The 15,149-nt window shown below is 40.0% G+C and overlaps 3 protein-coding genes across 4 annotated transcripts; 2 read left to right on the plus strand and 1 right to left on the minus strand.

Moving 5' to 3' along the window:
- Positions 1–401: 401 nt before the first annotated feature.
- On the plus strand, positions 402–9,312 carry btk (Bruton tyrosine kinase). Of its 2 annotated transcripts, XM_035913134.2 has the most exons (20): positions 408–492; positions 2,037–2,114; positions 3,034–3,085; positions 3,329–3,492; positions 3,618–3,722; positions 4,284–4,365; positions 4,465–4,590; positions 4,677–4,738; positions 4,828–5,015; positions 5,408–5,470; positions 5,659–5,713; positions 5,798–5,877; positions 6,200–6,327; positions 6,722–6,793; positions 7,208–7,379; positions 7,553–7,772; positions 7,896–7,960; positions 8,053–8,171; positions 8,617–8,774; positions 8,869–9,312. In XM_035913134.2, exons 4-20 carry the CDS (start codon positions 3,352–3,354, stop codon positions 8,938–8,940), a joined length of 1,908 nt encoding a protein of 635 aa, XP_035769027.2. In that variant the 5' UTR covers positions 408–492; positions 2,037–2,114; positions 3,034–3,085; positions 3,329–3,351; the 3' UTR covers positions 8,941–9,312. The 2 variants fall into 2 exon arrangements, with proteins under 2 accessions (XP_006803286.2, XP_035769027.2); XM_006803223.2 differs by lacking the exon at positions 2,037–2,114 and having other exon boundaries at positions 402–492.
- A 225-nt stretch (positions 9,313–9,537) lies between these two features.
- On the plus strand, positions 9,538–10,647 carry timm8a (translocase of inner mitochondrial membrane 8 homolog A (yeast)). The gene is made up of 2 exons (XM_006803225.3): positions 9,538–9,750; positions 10,352–10,647. Exons 1-2 carry the CDS (start codon positions 9,640–9,642, stop codon positions 10,511–10,513), a joined length of 273 nt encoding a protein of 90 aa, XP_006803288.1. The 5' UTR covers positions 9,538–9,639; the 3' UTR covers positions 10,514–10,647.
- Positions 10,648–11,332: 685 nt separating this feature from the next.
- zgc:101583 (magnesium transporter NIPA2) lies at positions 11,333–14,792 on the minus strand. Its single transcript, XM_006803226.3, has 6 exons — positions 14,639–14,792; positions 14,316–14,448; positions 13,091–13,147; positions 12,698–12,788; positions 12,288–12,448; positions 11,333–12,166 (listed from the first exon to the last, which is right to left on the minus strand). Exons 2-6 carry the CDS (start codon positions 14,446–14,448, stop codon positions 11,532–11,534), a joined length of 1,077 nt encoding a protein of 358 aa, XP_006803289.1. The 5' UTR covers positions 14,639–14,792; the 3' UTR covers positions 11,333–11,531.
- Between the last annotated feature and the right edge of the window lie 357 nt (positions 14,793–15,149).

Raw genomic sequence — 15,149 nt, forward strand, 5'->3', positions numbered from 1 at the left:
TAAAGAGACTGCAAACACCCCCAATTTTAAGGAGAGTGACAGCCATGGATGCACAGCATAAACCTGACAAAACTCAGTGGCTCAGTAATATACTAAAACACAAGGTATACATTTTACTCACAGTGAAAAAGCTTTAATGCCTGCAGAAGTTATCATTTTGAAATATCTTTTAACAACGTAATAAGCAGATGAGAAACGAATCCACTCAGGTTACAGTGTAACTATATGTAACAACCAAATATGGCCTTGCATTAATGTTTAGCCCGCTTCCACTTATCACCAAAACTGTCCAGAAGGCTGATATGAAAATTAGCAGCAAGAAAAAGGGGAAGTAAGCCCTGTCGATTCCTCTCTGTGGGTGTGTTTTAAGCTTCTTGCATCACAGACCAACGCACATTTTATGGAAAGCCAGCTACTGAGGCAAAGGTCCATGCCACTCTTCAAGCCTCAGCATCTGCAGTTGTCTGATGTGTGTCATTTTTCGACATCTGGGTAAGCAGCACTTGTTTCTAAAGGAAGTATTTTTAGTCGCACTTTGTTCACAGAACTATAAATGAGAGAAGCAACCTTTGAGTACACTTCATCTGAAAGACCGAGGCCAAAAGTAGCATAGATTAGTGCAAAGACTCAACTAAAACCCACTGTAATTTCGTTTGTATGCAAATCCTGTGAAATAACCAATGAAATTATGACTCCACAAGTGACATTTTCAGCTTAAAGTCTAACGATGTATAAAGTTTGAATGTTTTCTGGACATAAACGTACTGTTGTGTGCTGACAGAGTGCTGATAATCCTTTATGTGCATACACTGACACTGTTCATCAAAGTGCTTTCTTTGTAGCAGAAAGTGGTTAAATGTAAAGCAAATCGCTAATCAGGTTGTACTTTCACACAGTTACTGACTCTCCATGACAGGCATCTTGCATTGACCTGTCATAGAGTGTATTATCATTTTTAATACTTACGTGTGCATCATGGGAAATTCTCGTATCCTGACAAATAGTTCTCACAAGTCACCACAATGTTAAACTTATGTGGTATTTTAATATGCCTGAGCAGTTAGAATCAGTCTTGTGACATTACTCACTTTTTTTTCTCTCTGTCTGTTTCTTTGTTACGTATGCTCACACACAGACACACGCAAACACACGCAAACACACACAGACACACGCAAACACACATACACAAGTACGCATTTTATTGCACATAGCACTTATCTACCAGGAAACACAGCATCTTTACAGGTTCCTGTTAACATTAGTCTTTCATGATAAGGTTGTGTCTGCTGTGTCATTCACATCAGACATCATGCAGTCAGAATTTGTGCACTTTGGAATAAAAAAAATGCAATAATGATCATTTATAATGATGCATTTGCTACTTAATTGCCTTTCACACAGAGGCTGTAGTGACACAGTTGGCCTGTTTTAGATTATATAGTCCAGCTCACACACAGAGGAGTAAAATTACAAATGGAACCTGCCAACACTGGTACATTACATGCTTTTCAAATGTCCAACTCATGCACAGCAACATTTAAAAGAGAGATACTGTCAGGTAAGAAGAGGTGCAGGTCGCAGAGTTTCTTCTCTCTTCATATTGCAAAGCAATACTGATGCAACTTCCCTATGAGTTTGTCCGTGTCAGCCACCATGAGTCAACTCCCATCAGAAAAGGCAAGAAAATAATCTCCTCTGAGTAGCCACGATGCACTGGTAGCTGCACAGTTTCAGTCAAAAGGCTTCACTTATTTAGAGGCACACATCAAAGTTTTGGAGAGTTTATTGACCTTCACTCGAGTTAGTGATGTGAGAAAAGACGGGTCGTGTTAAATGAGGAATGAGTAAACAATGTTTCACAGAATAGGGAACACCTCTGTCTGCTCATGAAGGCACAAACAACACCAGCAGGTAGTGTCACCCATGTGTGAAGAAATGTCAGACTGTTAGCAGAGAGCAACAGAAGCTTCTCGTAGTGCTACAGTTACAGTTCAGATGATAGAAGGAAGTTCTCTCTCTCTCTCTCTCTCACTAAGCTGAAAATAGGCTGAGTTGAAGTGCGCACACATCTGACAGAAACTGACACACAGTGAGCGCTCGGCCGTGTAACGAGGGTGAGTCTGAGAATTTGATAGTTCACATTTGAGCGGTAACCGGTAACAAATAACTTCCCTGCATTGGTGCACTTTTGTTGCACTTTTAGAACAATGCGGTGACGGGAATACCTCGGCTTTTCTTCTGGTCATTTGGTGAGATTTTAGTTTTAGTTCTGCATTGGTCAGAACCAAAGAAGCCTTTGCTTCCCAACCTATCATCAACATCAATATCTTTCAGCTTTGTTTTCATCAGTTGTCGTGATTTTCTGCGTGTACCGTCACTGCAGCACTATTTATACTGAATTAAGCTATATTTCCCCTAAAATATCAGGCTGTTAATGTCGCTGTGTTACTAATTTCTACAACAATTGATTATTGTATGCTCCCCTTCACTCAGATTCTATCAATGTGTCTTGTTTTGGAGGTGCAAGTTTCATTTCAGCGCTGGTGGTTAGGAGGTGCTGCAAACAAGACACACGACACTGCCATAAAGCAAAGAGAGTCTTTTTCATTTGCCTACTTATCTTATGTGCGTGGTAAAATGTATAAATGTGCCCGAGGGGAAGGAAGCCTTCTGATAGTAGGAGTGATAGATTACATGATATGTTTGCCAGCAAACAAATTTTATTTAGAAGTAAAACAAAAAATGAATCATGTCTAGACTGTATAGTTATATAAAATGAAAGAGCTATACTACTGTATTTAGCCAGGTTTTTGGATCAACACATCAGGCACTTGATATCCATCCCAAAGGCAAAGAGGAGTTAAATAATGTATCCAGATGACCAGGATGTAACAGCTGAGAGAAACAGATGTGCCACAGAGGCAAATGTTGGAAACCGAGGATGTTGTGTCAGGAAAAGCAGGGCTTATGCAAACTACACCTAATCACACAGTGATACGCGCTAACACTGCATGCCTGTTCATCTCTTTCCAGATCTCCACTTTCACCTGTTGTAGTGGCACTGCTCCAACTCTATGAACAGTGGGTAGGTATACATTCTTTAAAATGCTTTTCAAAGGAAACAAAAACACTGAATAAGTGTAAAGTTCAGCAAAACTTGCGGCTTTATTATAATGCTGAGCACAGTCACAGTGGGTGAGCCAGCCACAGCTCTCAGCAGAATCACAGATGCTGTTGTAGTCGGGTGTGAACATGCTGTTTAGTGGAGAAGCGTTGTGTTACGCCATGATTGCTCTTTTTAAACGGATCCATTTGTCACTTGTTCCAGTGCAGCTGAATCCTGATTGAATCATGTCAGACTCCATACTGGAAGGAGTCTTCATTAAAAGATCTCAACAGAAGAAGAAGACCTCACCTTTAAACTACAAAGAGAGAATGTTTGTTCTCACAGCAGAAAAAATATCCTACTATGACTGTGACATAGACAAAATGGTATGTATATAGATCTGAAGAAAGGCTCGTTTCATGTTAATGTTGGCTGGCAACCTTGGGCCACCAAATAAACACTTGGCTCTTTATCTTGGACTTACCTGACTGTTTCCTCTTCTGTTAAGCAGAAGCGAAAAGGTCTGAAAGGGTCAGTTGACCTAGAGAAGATCAAGTGTGTAGAGGTAGTCCAGCCAGAGCCCAATGCCCCACAAGATCGCATGTATCCATTCCAGGTAGATATTTTTCAATCCAATTTTCATCACTGAAGTTATAAACAAGAGTCAAATGCAAATGCTTTGTACCTGATTAAACTTTATATGAAATATACACTTTGCTTGCTTTCACTGCTGTTTAGCTTCGGGCCGGAACACGTAACAGGAAGATTATATAAGAATAGAGCTGCAGAAAAAGAACAACAACAAACACTTTCTATTAAAAACACACGTAGAGCAGCACACAGCAGCATGAGTGAGGCTCTCCAAGGACTGTGCAGTGCTCCAATAGTTAACACTGTGAAAGTTAATTGTTAAGAAGTGAAACTTCCTCTCACACAGATGAGCTGGGGGCTTTTAGTGCCAATGTTGCCATAAATAGTAAAAGTTCAAGCTGAACATGTCTTAATTAAAGAAAAAGCAAAGTAACACTTTGTGGGTTCATGTGTTGAATTTCCGTTAACGCATTTGAAGAGACTTTTGCCACACTTGCAGCATCTATTCTGCAATACCAAACTTGAAGAAAATAAATAAAAAAACACTGAAAATTGCCGTCTTGCTCCGCTGTGGATTTTTCCACAGGTCATTTATGATGAAGGGCCACTGTATATATTTTCTAAGACTGAAGACACCCGGGCAGAGTGGATAAAGAAGCTCAAAGAATGTAAGTGTGCATGTATATCCTCGGTATCTCGTATCATCTTTCATGAACATGACCGTATCTTGTGTATCTGAAAAACTCTGCGGCCGTATACGTGTACAGTGGTGCGCTTCAACAGCGATCTGATGCAGAAGTACCATCCGTGCTTCTGGGTTGATGGGGTGTGGTTGTGCTGCCACCAGGAAGTCAAACAGGCCATGGGTTGCAAAGTGCTCGATAGTAAGAATGGTGAGAATTAGACTCCCCTTAGTTTAAAGTCTAAAATGATCAGGTCCTAAACTTTTAAATTAATATATCAAATAATGCCTTTATAGGAGTGACATCACAGCTATCTCGAAGGTCAACAAGGAAGCCGCTTCCTCCAACCCCAGCAGAGGTATAGACCTGGGACTTTGAGATGAACATTCACCAAGTACACACTGTTTTCTTCTATATGAAAAAGAGCAATCTTTTTTCTTTTTCCAGAAAAAGCCTACTCGTCCTTTACCTCCACAGCCTCCTGACCCACCAGCGTCCTCTGCAGGCATGACTGTTGTAGCTGAGTACAATTACACACCCATGACACCACAAGACCTGGAGCTAAGGAAGGATGAGGAGTACACCATCCTGGAGAAGTCCGATGCAAACTGGTGGAGAGCTCGAGACAAATATGGGTAAGCTGACTAGAGGCGACCCAAAAATGTCTCGTAAGAGGAGCGTGACCGCACGTAGCCCATCAGACAAATCAAAAATCAAGCGCACTCTGGAAACTTACAGTGGAGGCTAAAGTAAACCAACTGCAAGCGTTATAATGATAAAGACAGATAATCAGTGATGATTTTGAAGACTAAAGATAATTTATATAAGAGATCGTTCAAAAAGTGGCTTCCGGGGCTACACGGCTCGTTAGTTCATAGATTTTGCATAATGAGTAGAAATGAATTTATATAATATATGATTCAGTTGAATGATTTGTAAAAGTTAGAATCTGCTGGTGTGAAGAAAAAGGTCCAGCAAAAGTTCATGTTTTGCATGTGCCATCTGTTGATGTTCTTTTCTTTTCCAGAAAAGAGGGTTATATACCGAGCAATTATGTTGTAGAAGCTGAAGATGGGCTAGAAAGATTCGAGTGAGTATCAGCATTATTGCTTTGCCCCTAAACAGGTGTATTAATGTCACATATGGTTATACGTTTTATTATTTTTAACCTAATTCATTCTTGGTTGCTTATCTGCACTCTAATTCATTTCTTATTGTTGAACTAATACAACAACATTCAGGAAGAATTAAAAAATTGTTTATTTTTTTTATTGACAGCTGGTATTGCAAGAATATGAACCGTAGTCAAGCAGAAAAACTGTTAAAGGCTGAGGTAAACCCATGACTGTCATTACCAAAAATATGTTTTTAAGTCTGTATTTAAGTCAAAACTTATGAAATATGTTGTTGTAATCAGAACAAAGATGGAGGCTTCTTGGTGCGGGACTCCAGCAAGGCTGGGAAATACACTGTGTCTCTGCTCACAAGGGCTGGCGGGTGAGTAAGCTTAGCGGTGTTAAACACTGATACCATTTATATAGTGTATCCACTAGCTCCGGTCATGTGTGAACGCATGAAAAGAAGAACTGTTTGTAATGAAAGAGGAAACAGTGGCCCGCAGAGGGAGAGAGATGTAAATGACTTATGCAAAACTAGGACTAATGTGTCTGCGGTACTTTTTTTTTTATTCCAAGACTGAGCGACCCTGTTCAGAACACTGAGGAGATTTTACCTAATCATGCATATATGATAAATCATTCCTGTGGTTCCAGTGAAAACGTGCGAACTAAATCCACCCGTGTTACTCTTCTCTCTACAGGGAAGCTGTGGGAAGCTGCCGACATTATAACATCTGCACCACCCAGCAGAGCCAGTATTACTTGGCAGAAAAGCATAATTTTAACACCATCGCAGAGCTCATCAACTATCACCAGCACAACGCAGCAGGTCAATAGAACTGCCCGGGCCATATGGATACATAGTCTCAGCTTTAATACTGTGGTGTTTGTTACACAATAAACTCATTTTCAAATTTGGTTACAGTAACAGGAAAAAGGAAATGAGTCATAAGCAAGTTTGAGTGGGGGGTAGGGGGCCATTGGAAATTTAGTGGGTTTAATTATTCTTTTTTTATTATTAATCTCCACTTTATTTAACTTAAATTTACAGTTGCTTTTTAATGCAAAAACACTTTTTATTTTCTTTTTTAACGTCTTCTGTAGCCATTTCACTCACATGTCAAAGCTCAATGAATTAGTTCATGCTTACAATTCATATTCCAGTCATCTTATCAAAAATGACTATCTTAATAGGTAATGTGGCTTTGTTATCTCCCCCATAGGCATGGTTAGCAGACTGAAACACATCGTATCTAACCGGGCACGGCCCCCATCCACAGCAGGCCTTGGTTATGGTGAGATTATGACAGCACTTGAACTGCAGATTAATTACACCTGCTTTCTTGGATTATGAATGTATTCTTTTTATTATAACAGCTTTCAGAGCGTGTATAAAAGCTAACATGTAAGATACTGATTATTGTTTTAACAGTGTTTTGTGCTATTAGTATATTTGGCAAAGTTGTTACACTTTTGTGTCTAGTATTAGATCAGAAGATTAAAAATGGTTTTCTGTCTGTGCACCTGATTACCTGGTTTTTAGTTTGATAAAAGAAAAAATGTTTCTTGTGTTTCTGGTAACCAAGAGTGGCATCTCATTTATCTCTCAGCAGCAGCGCTAAAAAGATAAATACAACGTGTCAAGCAGTTGTTTTAATGAGGTTGTTACATGCTAAAAGAGCACAATTACTTTCTCTTGTTTGACGCAGGTGTGTGGGAGATTGACCCACGCTACCTCACCTTCATCAAGGAGTTGGGATCTGGACAATTTGGAGTGGTGAAGTATGGGAAGTGGCAGGGACAGCATGATGTGGCCATTAAAATGATTAAAGAGGGCTCCATGTCAGAAGATGATTTCATAGAAGAAGCAAAAATCATGATGTAAGCACAACTAAATGATAATAGCTGAATATCTAACTCACTCTAAGATGAGTCTGTTTGTGCACAAGGCTCATAAAACTGATCTGTCATATTGGGAATGGTAGTTCCTATAATGTCTTTGAGGAAACCCAGCTCACAGTGCTTAAGTTCCTTCTTCTTTTTGCTCAAACAAGGAAGCTTCGCCATGAGAACCTGGTCCAGCTCTATGGCGTGTGCACCAAACAAAGGCCTATTTATATTGTGACCGAGTACCTTGCAAACGGCTGCCTCCTCACATACCTCAAGGAGGGCCTGAAGCAGCACCCAACAAGCATCCAGCTGCTAGAGATGTGTAAAGATGTCGCTGAGGGCATGGCCTACCTCGAGTCACACCAGTACATCCACAGAGACCTGGTGAGAGACAATGATCCACTGTGTCAAAGCTTAAAAAAGAAAAATCCTGTTTGCTACCCAAAGATAACGCTGAAGGTTTAATGATTATTCCTGAACCAAAAGTATTGTTTGTTTTATCTCCAGGCTGCCAGGAACTGTTTAGTCGATGGAAATGGCACTGTCAAAGTGACTGACTTTGGGCTATCAAGGTAAAACACTTTACATAAGTTGCAAAAAAGAACAAGACACGCTGGTACATCATCAGCATAATATTAAAATCCTCTTCCTCCAAACCTTCCAGGTATGTTTTAGATGATGAATACACAAGCTCGGTTGGCTCAAAGTTCCCCGTCCGCTGGTCGCCGCCCGAAGTTCTTCTTTACTGCAAATTCAGCAGTAAGTCTGACATCTGGGCATATGGTAAGTAATACATACTGTATATATTTTTACTGTTTTATTGATGTACTTCAAAGTGAGTGGACACAGAAACTTCAGTATTAAAAATAATAAAGGTGCAAATGACTTAATAGGTTAATTAATAATTACTCTACTGTATAAAAACAGTTTTGGTGAATACAGGGAAAATAAATGTGCTAACAAAATGATTCTTTAAAATTTTAATTAAATATAGTTAAATGGAAAACTAAATACATACATCGGGAATTTATATTACAATTAATGCATTAATACCTTCATTTAAAAAAATATATTTTTATGCATGTAATGTTTTATTGTTCTGTTGATATCTATTTTTGACCTTTATATTTTATTTTTGGAGTTAGGTCCCTCCATATTTTGTTTTGTTTGCTCAAATCGCATAAAAGCATAATGATTTTAAATTCTAACCATTTCTATAATCCATTAGGGGTTTTAATGTGGGAGGTGTACACTCTGGGACGGCTTCCTTATGAGCGCCTCAACAACACGGAAATAGTGGAGCAGGTGTCCCGGGGCCTGCGCCTCTTTCGCCCCCAGTTGGCCAACGAAAGAGTTTACAGCATTATGTCAAGCTGCTGGCTTGATGTAAGTGAATTTTCATATTTTAGTGCAACTCTCGGTTGAGTTGACATTTAATATTGGCCCTAATCCTAGAGTTTTCCTTTGCTGTTCCTTTCAGAAAGCAGAGGAGAGACCAAACTTTCAGGAGCTGGCGCTGACTGCGCAGGATCTGCTATATGAGCTCCAGTAGGACTCCGAATAATGCATCAGCACAAAACATCGACAGTTCGCTCAGAAGCCCACAGAGTCGTATCTTCAGATGGAAAGATAACACAATCAGTGAAAGTAGCAGCACAGCGAAGTCCTCTGAAATGTGAATATGTGTACTGTGAATATCACTGTTGCTCACTGATGATACTATCCTTTCCATCCCATAAGTAGAAGTACATTCCTATAGAGTAGCATTTCAATTGTGTACATTTTATTAAAGAGCACCGGATTGAGTTTGTATGTATGTAGTGAATTTTGTGAAATATTTGTTGAATGTGTAAACATCTTTGCATGTCTAAACAAGCTTTGTACGCGCGTATGTATTGCACAAATAAAAGCCAAGTATACCAGGCTTTGAAATGTTTGAAACGTCATCATGTGGAATGAAAATTAAAAATGAACACGTGCAAAAGATGGAATGAAAATTTCCAACCATGCGACAGACCTGCTGTATTCATGTATCTATATGGGATGAAAACAAACGCTTAAACACACCTCAAATACTGTTACGAAAGTCTACGTGTACAGGATGACGACGCTTGTCACACAAACGTGCTCTGTGATTGGCTGAACTACTTCCCGTTTCCCGTCGTGCACACGCACGTGAAGGTCAGCAATAAAGCCATTAAGCATTTACAGTTTGCAAAATATTACCAGTACGACCTCTTTATAAGCAGGTATGGACAGCCAGGGAGCGACAGCTGACCCTCAGCTTCAGCAGTTCATCGAAATCGAGTCTCAGAAACAAAGATTTCAGCAGCTGGTGCATCAAATGACGGAGGTCTGCTGGGTAAGATCAGCGTTAAGCTACCAGCTCAGCTCTGCCATTTGCTATGTGTATAAATATATCTGTTTTTTTGACTGATGGCTGGTGTGTCTTATATTATACACAATTTTAGGCTTCCGTTTTTACTGGCCGTGGACAGAAAATTATATTAAAATTGATTATAACCATTTACAAACACCGGGTCGCACCGCTTTTCTTAGGCAACCCTTACCGCTATTTCAAAGCAGGGATTCAGTAATAAAGTGTTAGAGACACTATACCTGTTCACTATACCCCGGCTTGGTATAGCTGGCGCTTTAGATAAGGAGTATCGGAGTGAAGCGAGGTGGACATGTAGTATTTTGATGTTCATGTCAAAGCGGGCAAAAGGCAGACGTGTGAGGTCACAAAGGACCGCCTAAGAATTTCCTGAATAACTGGTTTAAAATACACTTTTGAGTGTCTGAGCAACTCGTCCGAATCGCGGAGTGCCGCACTGCGTGCTGAGGTCACAGCTGGGGCGCAGCCACGCGCTGACGTAAAGTTGCTACTTTGTAACAGGAACTCTGGCGCTGTATCCAATCTTGCCGTTACATTTCCTGTTAATCGGTGTCTCTGTTTCCAGGAGAAGTGTATGGATAAACCCGGGCCGAAGCTGGACTCGAGGACGGAAGCGTGCTTTGTAAACTGCGTGGAGCGATTCATCGACACCAGCCAGTTCATCTTAAACAGACTGGAACAGACTCAGAGGAGCCGAGGGTCGTTCTCAGAGACCATGTCAGACTAAAAACTGTCTCTCAGAGCACTAACGAGGCACACGGGCACTGCTCTGAGAGGGACGTACCTCTGACCCTGCTGTCTGTGCAGTACCTTGAAGAACTGTCCAGCCAATGGTGGGAAAAGGAATCTAAAGTGTTACCTTTTCATACAAGTGCCTGAAATTAACATCGAGTATGGACTCCTGTAGTTTTTTTTATTTGTCTTCTGCTGGCATCTGAGTGTTGAGAAAAAAACAAACAAAGCCACAAACCTAAACTCTGTTTTTGTCAAGTCACAGAATTCAAGCTCAAGCTATAAACTGAGTCTGAATGTGCAAAAACACACTGAGCTGGCCTGCTGGGGGGTAGACTTAACTACATGCTGGTGTAATGAAAGGAACTAAAGATGTCTTGACAGAAGAGGCATGATCATGATCAGCAGCCGAGGCTGAACATATGCAATAAATAAATTTAACAAAAAAGAAAAACCAAACAATATTGTCCATCTTTTGGAAGAGTGCAGTGAAATGATGTAAATGTGTTTTAATCGGCATTATCAAACATCCAAAACACAGTTAATGCAGCGATATGTTACAGCTTGCACACATTAGGTACATTTATACAAGTAGACAGCATCCTTTGGTGTGGTTTGTGTGTAATACTGAGGTAATGCAGTAACTGACATCATCGACTGAGCAAATTAAGACTTTAACACTGACTGCAAATAAGCTCACACATTTTTAAGCATGATGAAAGCTAAAGGTGCAAAACTTTGGTTATAGTTTTCAGTAACAGAAGGCACAACCTGGCTTCTGAAGTCTATTTTTAACTCAATATGTTGTAAAAAAACAAAACAAAACAAATGTACACACCAGTATGATGTGGACAACTAATTTTAAATAAAATCCAGTGTACTGAGAGCATTACTCTCATTTTAAAGCCTCCTCTCCCATCCTCCTCGCTTTTTTGTAAGATAGATTGTAAAGCTGTGATATGCATTAAAGTTTTAGAATGACTTTGTAGTGGTAATAACAATACTGGCCCTCTTTAAGGGGCTCTCTGGTGTATACCCCACCCTCCATTTGTGGCTCCTTCTCTGGGAAGATTCATCTCGTCTTGTGCTTGCAAGTCACAGCTGGGAAGAGCCAAGTATGGCTGTTGGCCCCATGGAAAGCCCTGAGGACCTTTCCTCAGATAAAGTGGGAGTGAATCCCAGGTAAATGTAATGTCTTTAAAGGCATGGAGGAGAAAAATTCCCAAAATGATGGTCAAGAACCCACTGATTGTTCCCACTATCCCATCTATGTTCATTCTTAACCATTCCTTGAAGAGGATGGCCGAGCAGGCCATGACAGATGTGGTGAAGAAGACGTAATAAATGGGAGTCACTAGTGATGTGTTAAAAATGTCAAGGGCTTTGTTCAGGTAGTTGATTTGAAGGCTGACACAGATTACCAGGCAGATGATTAAGGCCCAGAACAAAGGTTCCTTCAGCACCGCTGTCCCAGCAAACAGCTCCTTAATGCCAATGCCCAGGCCCTTGACACAAGACACAGAGAGCGAGCCAATCACAGAGCAGATCAGGATGTAGACCAGCACATTCTTCTGTCCAAAACGCGGAGCCACAGCACAGATAAGAATCAGACTGCTTCCCACAACGCACACAGCAAACACAATGAAACCTAATGGGAGCATTCAAGAATGAGTTAGTAACCTGACAAAAATCAAACATCCAGCTCCTTTCAGGGATTCAGCTTCCACAGTGTTGTTAATCAGATCACAGCAAAGCAGGTCTGGTCATACCTGGATCCAGGAGCTTCTCAGACATGGCACTGAGCGAAGCCACCTCTTCTTCCTGCGGTGCATGGATAACCATGACTGTGGAGCCCAAGACGCAAAGCAAACAACCGATCTTCCCATGCACGTTCAACCTCTCGTTCAGAAAGTAAGAGGACAGCACGGCACTGGAGATGAAAAACACACACAGCAGAGGCACAAATGGTACTGTTGCATATTTAGAAGGGTATTTCTTTCATAGTGGAAAAAAGTGAAAGCAACAGCTTTTAGCAAATATATATATAGATATTTCAAACCATAGTAAATATACTGTATTTATTGGGGATCATTTTCAATCTCAGATGCATTTCCAACATGCATCCTTCATTAATAATACTATTATACAACATAATACATTAAACCTTTAAAACGTTTACCTGACAAGTACACTCAATGCTCCGAGTGGAGTCACAAGTGTGGCTGGTGCAAATGCATACGCGGCAAAGTTGGCAGCCTCTCCAGCTCCCACTGCAACACAACAACGATCGTCATTAGCATGCAGATATATTCATATCTGGTGCAGCTGTTTAGGTTAAATATTTTCTTGCAAACCCACATGTGCAAATGTGCTCTTTGAAGGAATGTGTACATGGAATATTTGGTGTGGGTGCAGTGCTTACTGCCACGTCACCAGCAAAAAAAAAAAAAAAAACAACCCACAAATGCCTTGTTTTGTTTTAAGAAAACAAAGAAGACAGTGTTTCTAGGAAGAATCCTGACCTTGTTGCCCGTTCACAGGGCAGAATAAAGTCTGTCAAAGATTCACTTACTTGAAATTAATCCTGCCCACCATAGCCATTCTTTCAGGTAAGCGTGGCCCCCTTGACCTGTTAGTTGCACAAAGAAAAACTGCGGTAGATTTCACAATAACAGCTGCAGATTTCTCCCTCAAAACCATCATTGTTGGTACATTTATGAACAACCAGGTTAATGTTACTAATCACAAGTTACACAATGTACTGCGGTAGCTTGAATTTGCACAGCCCTTCTGATACCCGCTGTAGTATATTTTTATTATTCAGGTACACCTGTCTTCTTTTGCACTACAACATATAGCTGTAGTTTTCCACAACTTATCTCGATTTTATTTATGCAGTTCAAAACAGCCAACATCTCAAGGACCTTACGGATTATGATTAACTCATAAAACATGATATAAAGTTCTCAGTTACAAAGCCCGAGGTTTTATAAAGTAGTTTTAATCAATTCCATATCAAAAAGCTAAACTGCTGTTTATATAATAATAATACAGTAATAAGAGTCATTTTGTCAAAAGCAAAATATTACATATTTACTGCTTCTTAAATGTAAGCATTTAATGCTTCTCTATGTCTTGAAGCTTTATTATACATATTAACTCCTGGTTAATTAGTAAATCCCTAAAAAGTAAATTCATTCTTTGTTTAAAAAAACATAAAAAACATACATAAATAAATCTAATTTCATTTGTAATAAGGGATAAATCTTTACTATACCAGATGGGTGTGTCTTTTAGTAAACTCTTGTCAAACAGGATTAAATACTACTGGCAAACTGTTACTAGCAGCTTTGGTGCTACAGTGCAGTGGTTTCTGCATACCTGGTGTCAGAATCACACAGGTGAAGTTACAAGGAAATCTCGTACATTTTTTTCTCAAATGAATATGCCACGTTTTCTCATAGTTATGCTTTTTAGATGAGCTGACTTGTTTATTGACACAGAAAAGTCCAATATTCTGTCATTTTCCCTCTAAAATGTCAGATTTCGATGCGATGATTAAATGTTTAGTCTTACGTGATAGTTAAGTGAGTAAGAGTCTCAGTGTGTGTGAATACAACACAGCTGCTTGACAACGAACCTCCCTCCATCTTACTGTTATAATGAAAATTGCAATAACAATTCAGCTTTAAGGGTTACTTTATTGTGTTGTAGTTATTGTTAATACAACTGCGTGTTCTAAAAATCTCTTCACACGCTCGCATAAACTTTGCTACAGTTGAGTTTTGTTTGATCACCTGCTCGCATAGACCCCTTGCTGGCCAATCGGAGCAGGCCTTTCTTCTTCAAGATGAAACTTGAGCCGATAAAAACACTGGAGCTCACAGCTAGCGAGAGGCCAATGTAGAAGTCCAAACGAGTCACCTCCATCTGAAACAGCGGATAATGCAGTAAAACATGTTCCGGGTGTAAAAACGGTCGACCTACTTCAAGCACGAAACTTTCCGAACGCCGGAAAGCTCGTGTTTAAAGAAGTCACATGACAGGCTGACTGTACCGCGACGAACTGAAACTACCCATTAAAACGAGCGTAAAAGCTGAGCAATATGAAAGTACGTACCTCTCTGATTTGGTTGTAGTTTGTTTTAGTGCAATTCAGCTTTAGACGGTCGGCTAACGTCACATTTTGTGAAATGTTTTACCTCCGTCGTCACATTAAAGCTATTCGTCACATTCATTGCGGACCGCGGGAGGAGAAGCAGCTGATTGGCTGGTCGTCACCAAGCAACTTCCTTGTGATCGTCTTGGAAACGGTTATCTGCTACCGGTCAAACAAACAACTGTTCGCCATGTTTTCATACGGGATTACAGATTAAATTATTTTCGTGATATTTAGTTTAATGGCTGTTTTCCTTAATAACATTAACAAAGTACTGGAAAGAAAGTCGTAGAAGAAATAACACAGAAAGGTGTTAGAATATGATCCTGATAAAACAGTAAAGGGCCATTCTACAGTTGTAGGACATTTTCTGTATGAAATACGACAACATGTTTGTTGTGTAAAACACACTTCTACTAAAATAAAATGTACCTAGTTGTTTAAAACGTGGTTCCAAAATATTATTTAAAAC

This window comes from Neolamprologus brichardi, chromosome 2 (assembly GCF_056152115.1).
Source record: "Neolamprologus brichardi isolate AB-2024 chromosome 2, ASM5615211v1, whole genome shotgun sequence".
NCBI lineage: Eukaryota > Metazoa > Chordata > Actinopteri > Cichliformes > Cichlidae > Neolamprologus > Neolamprologus brichardi.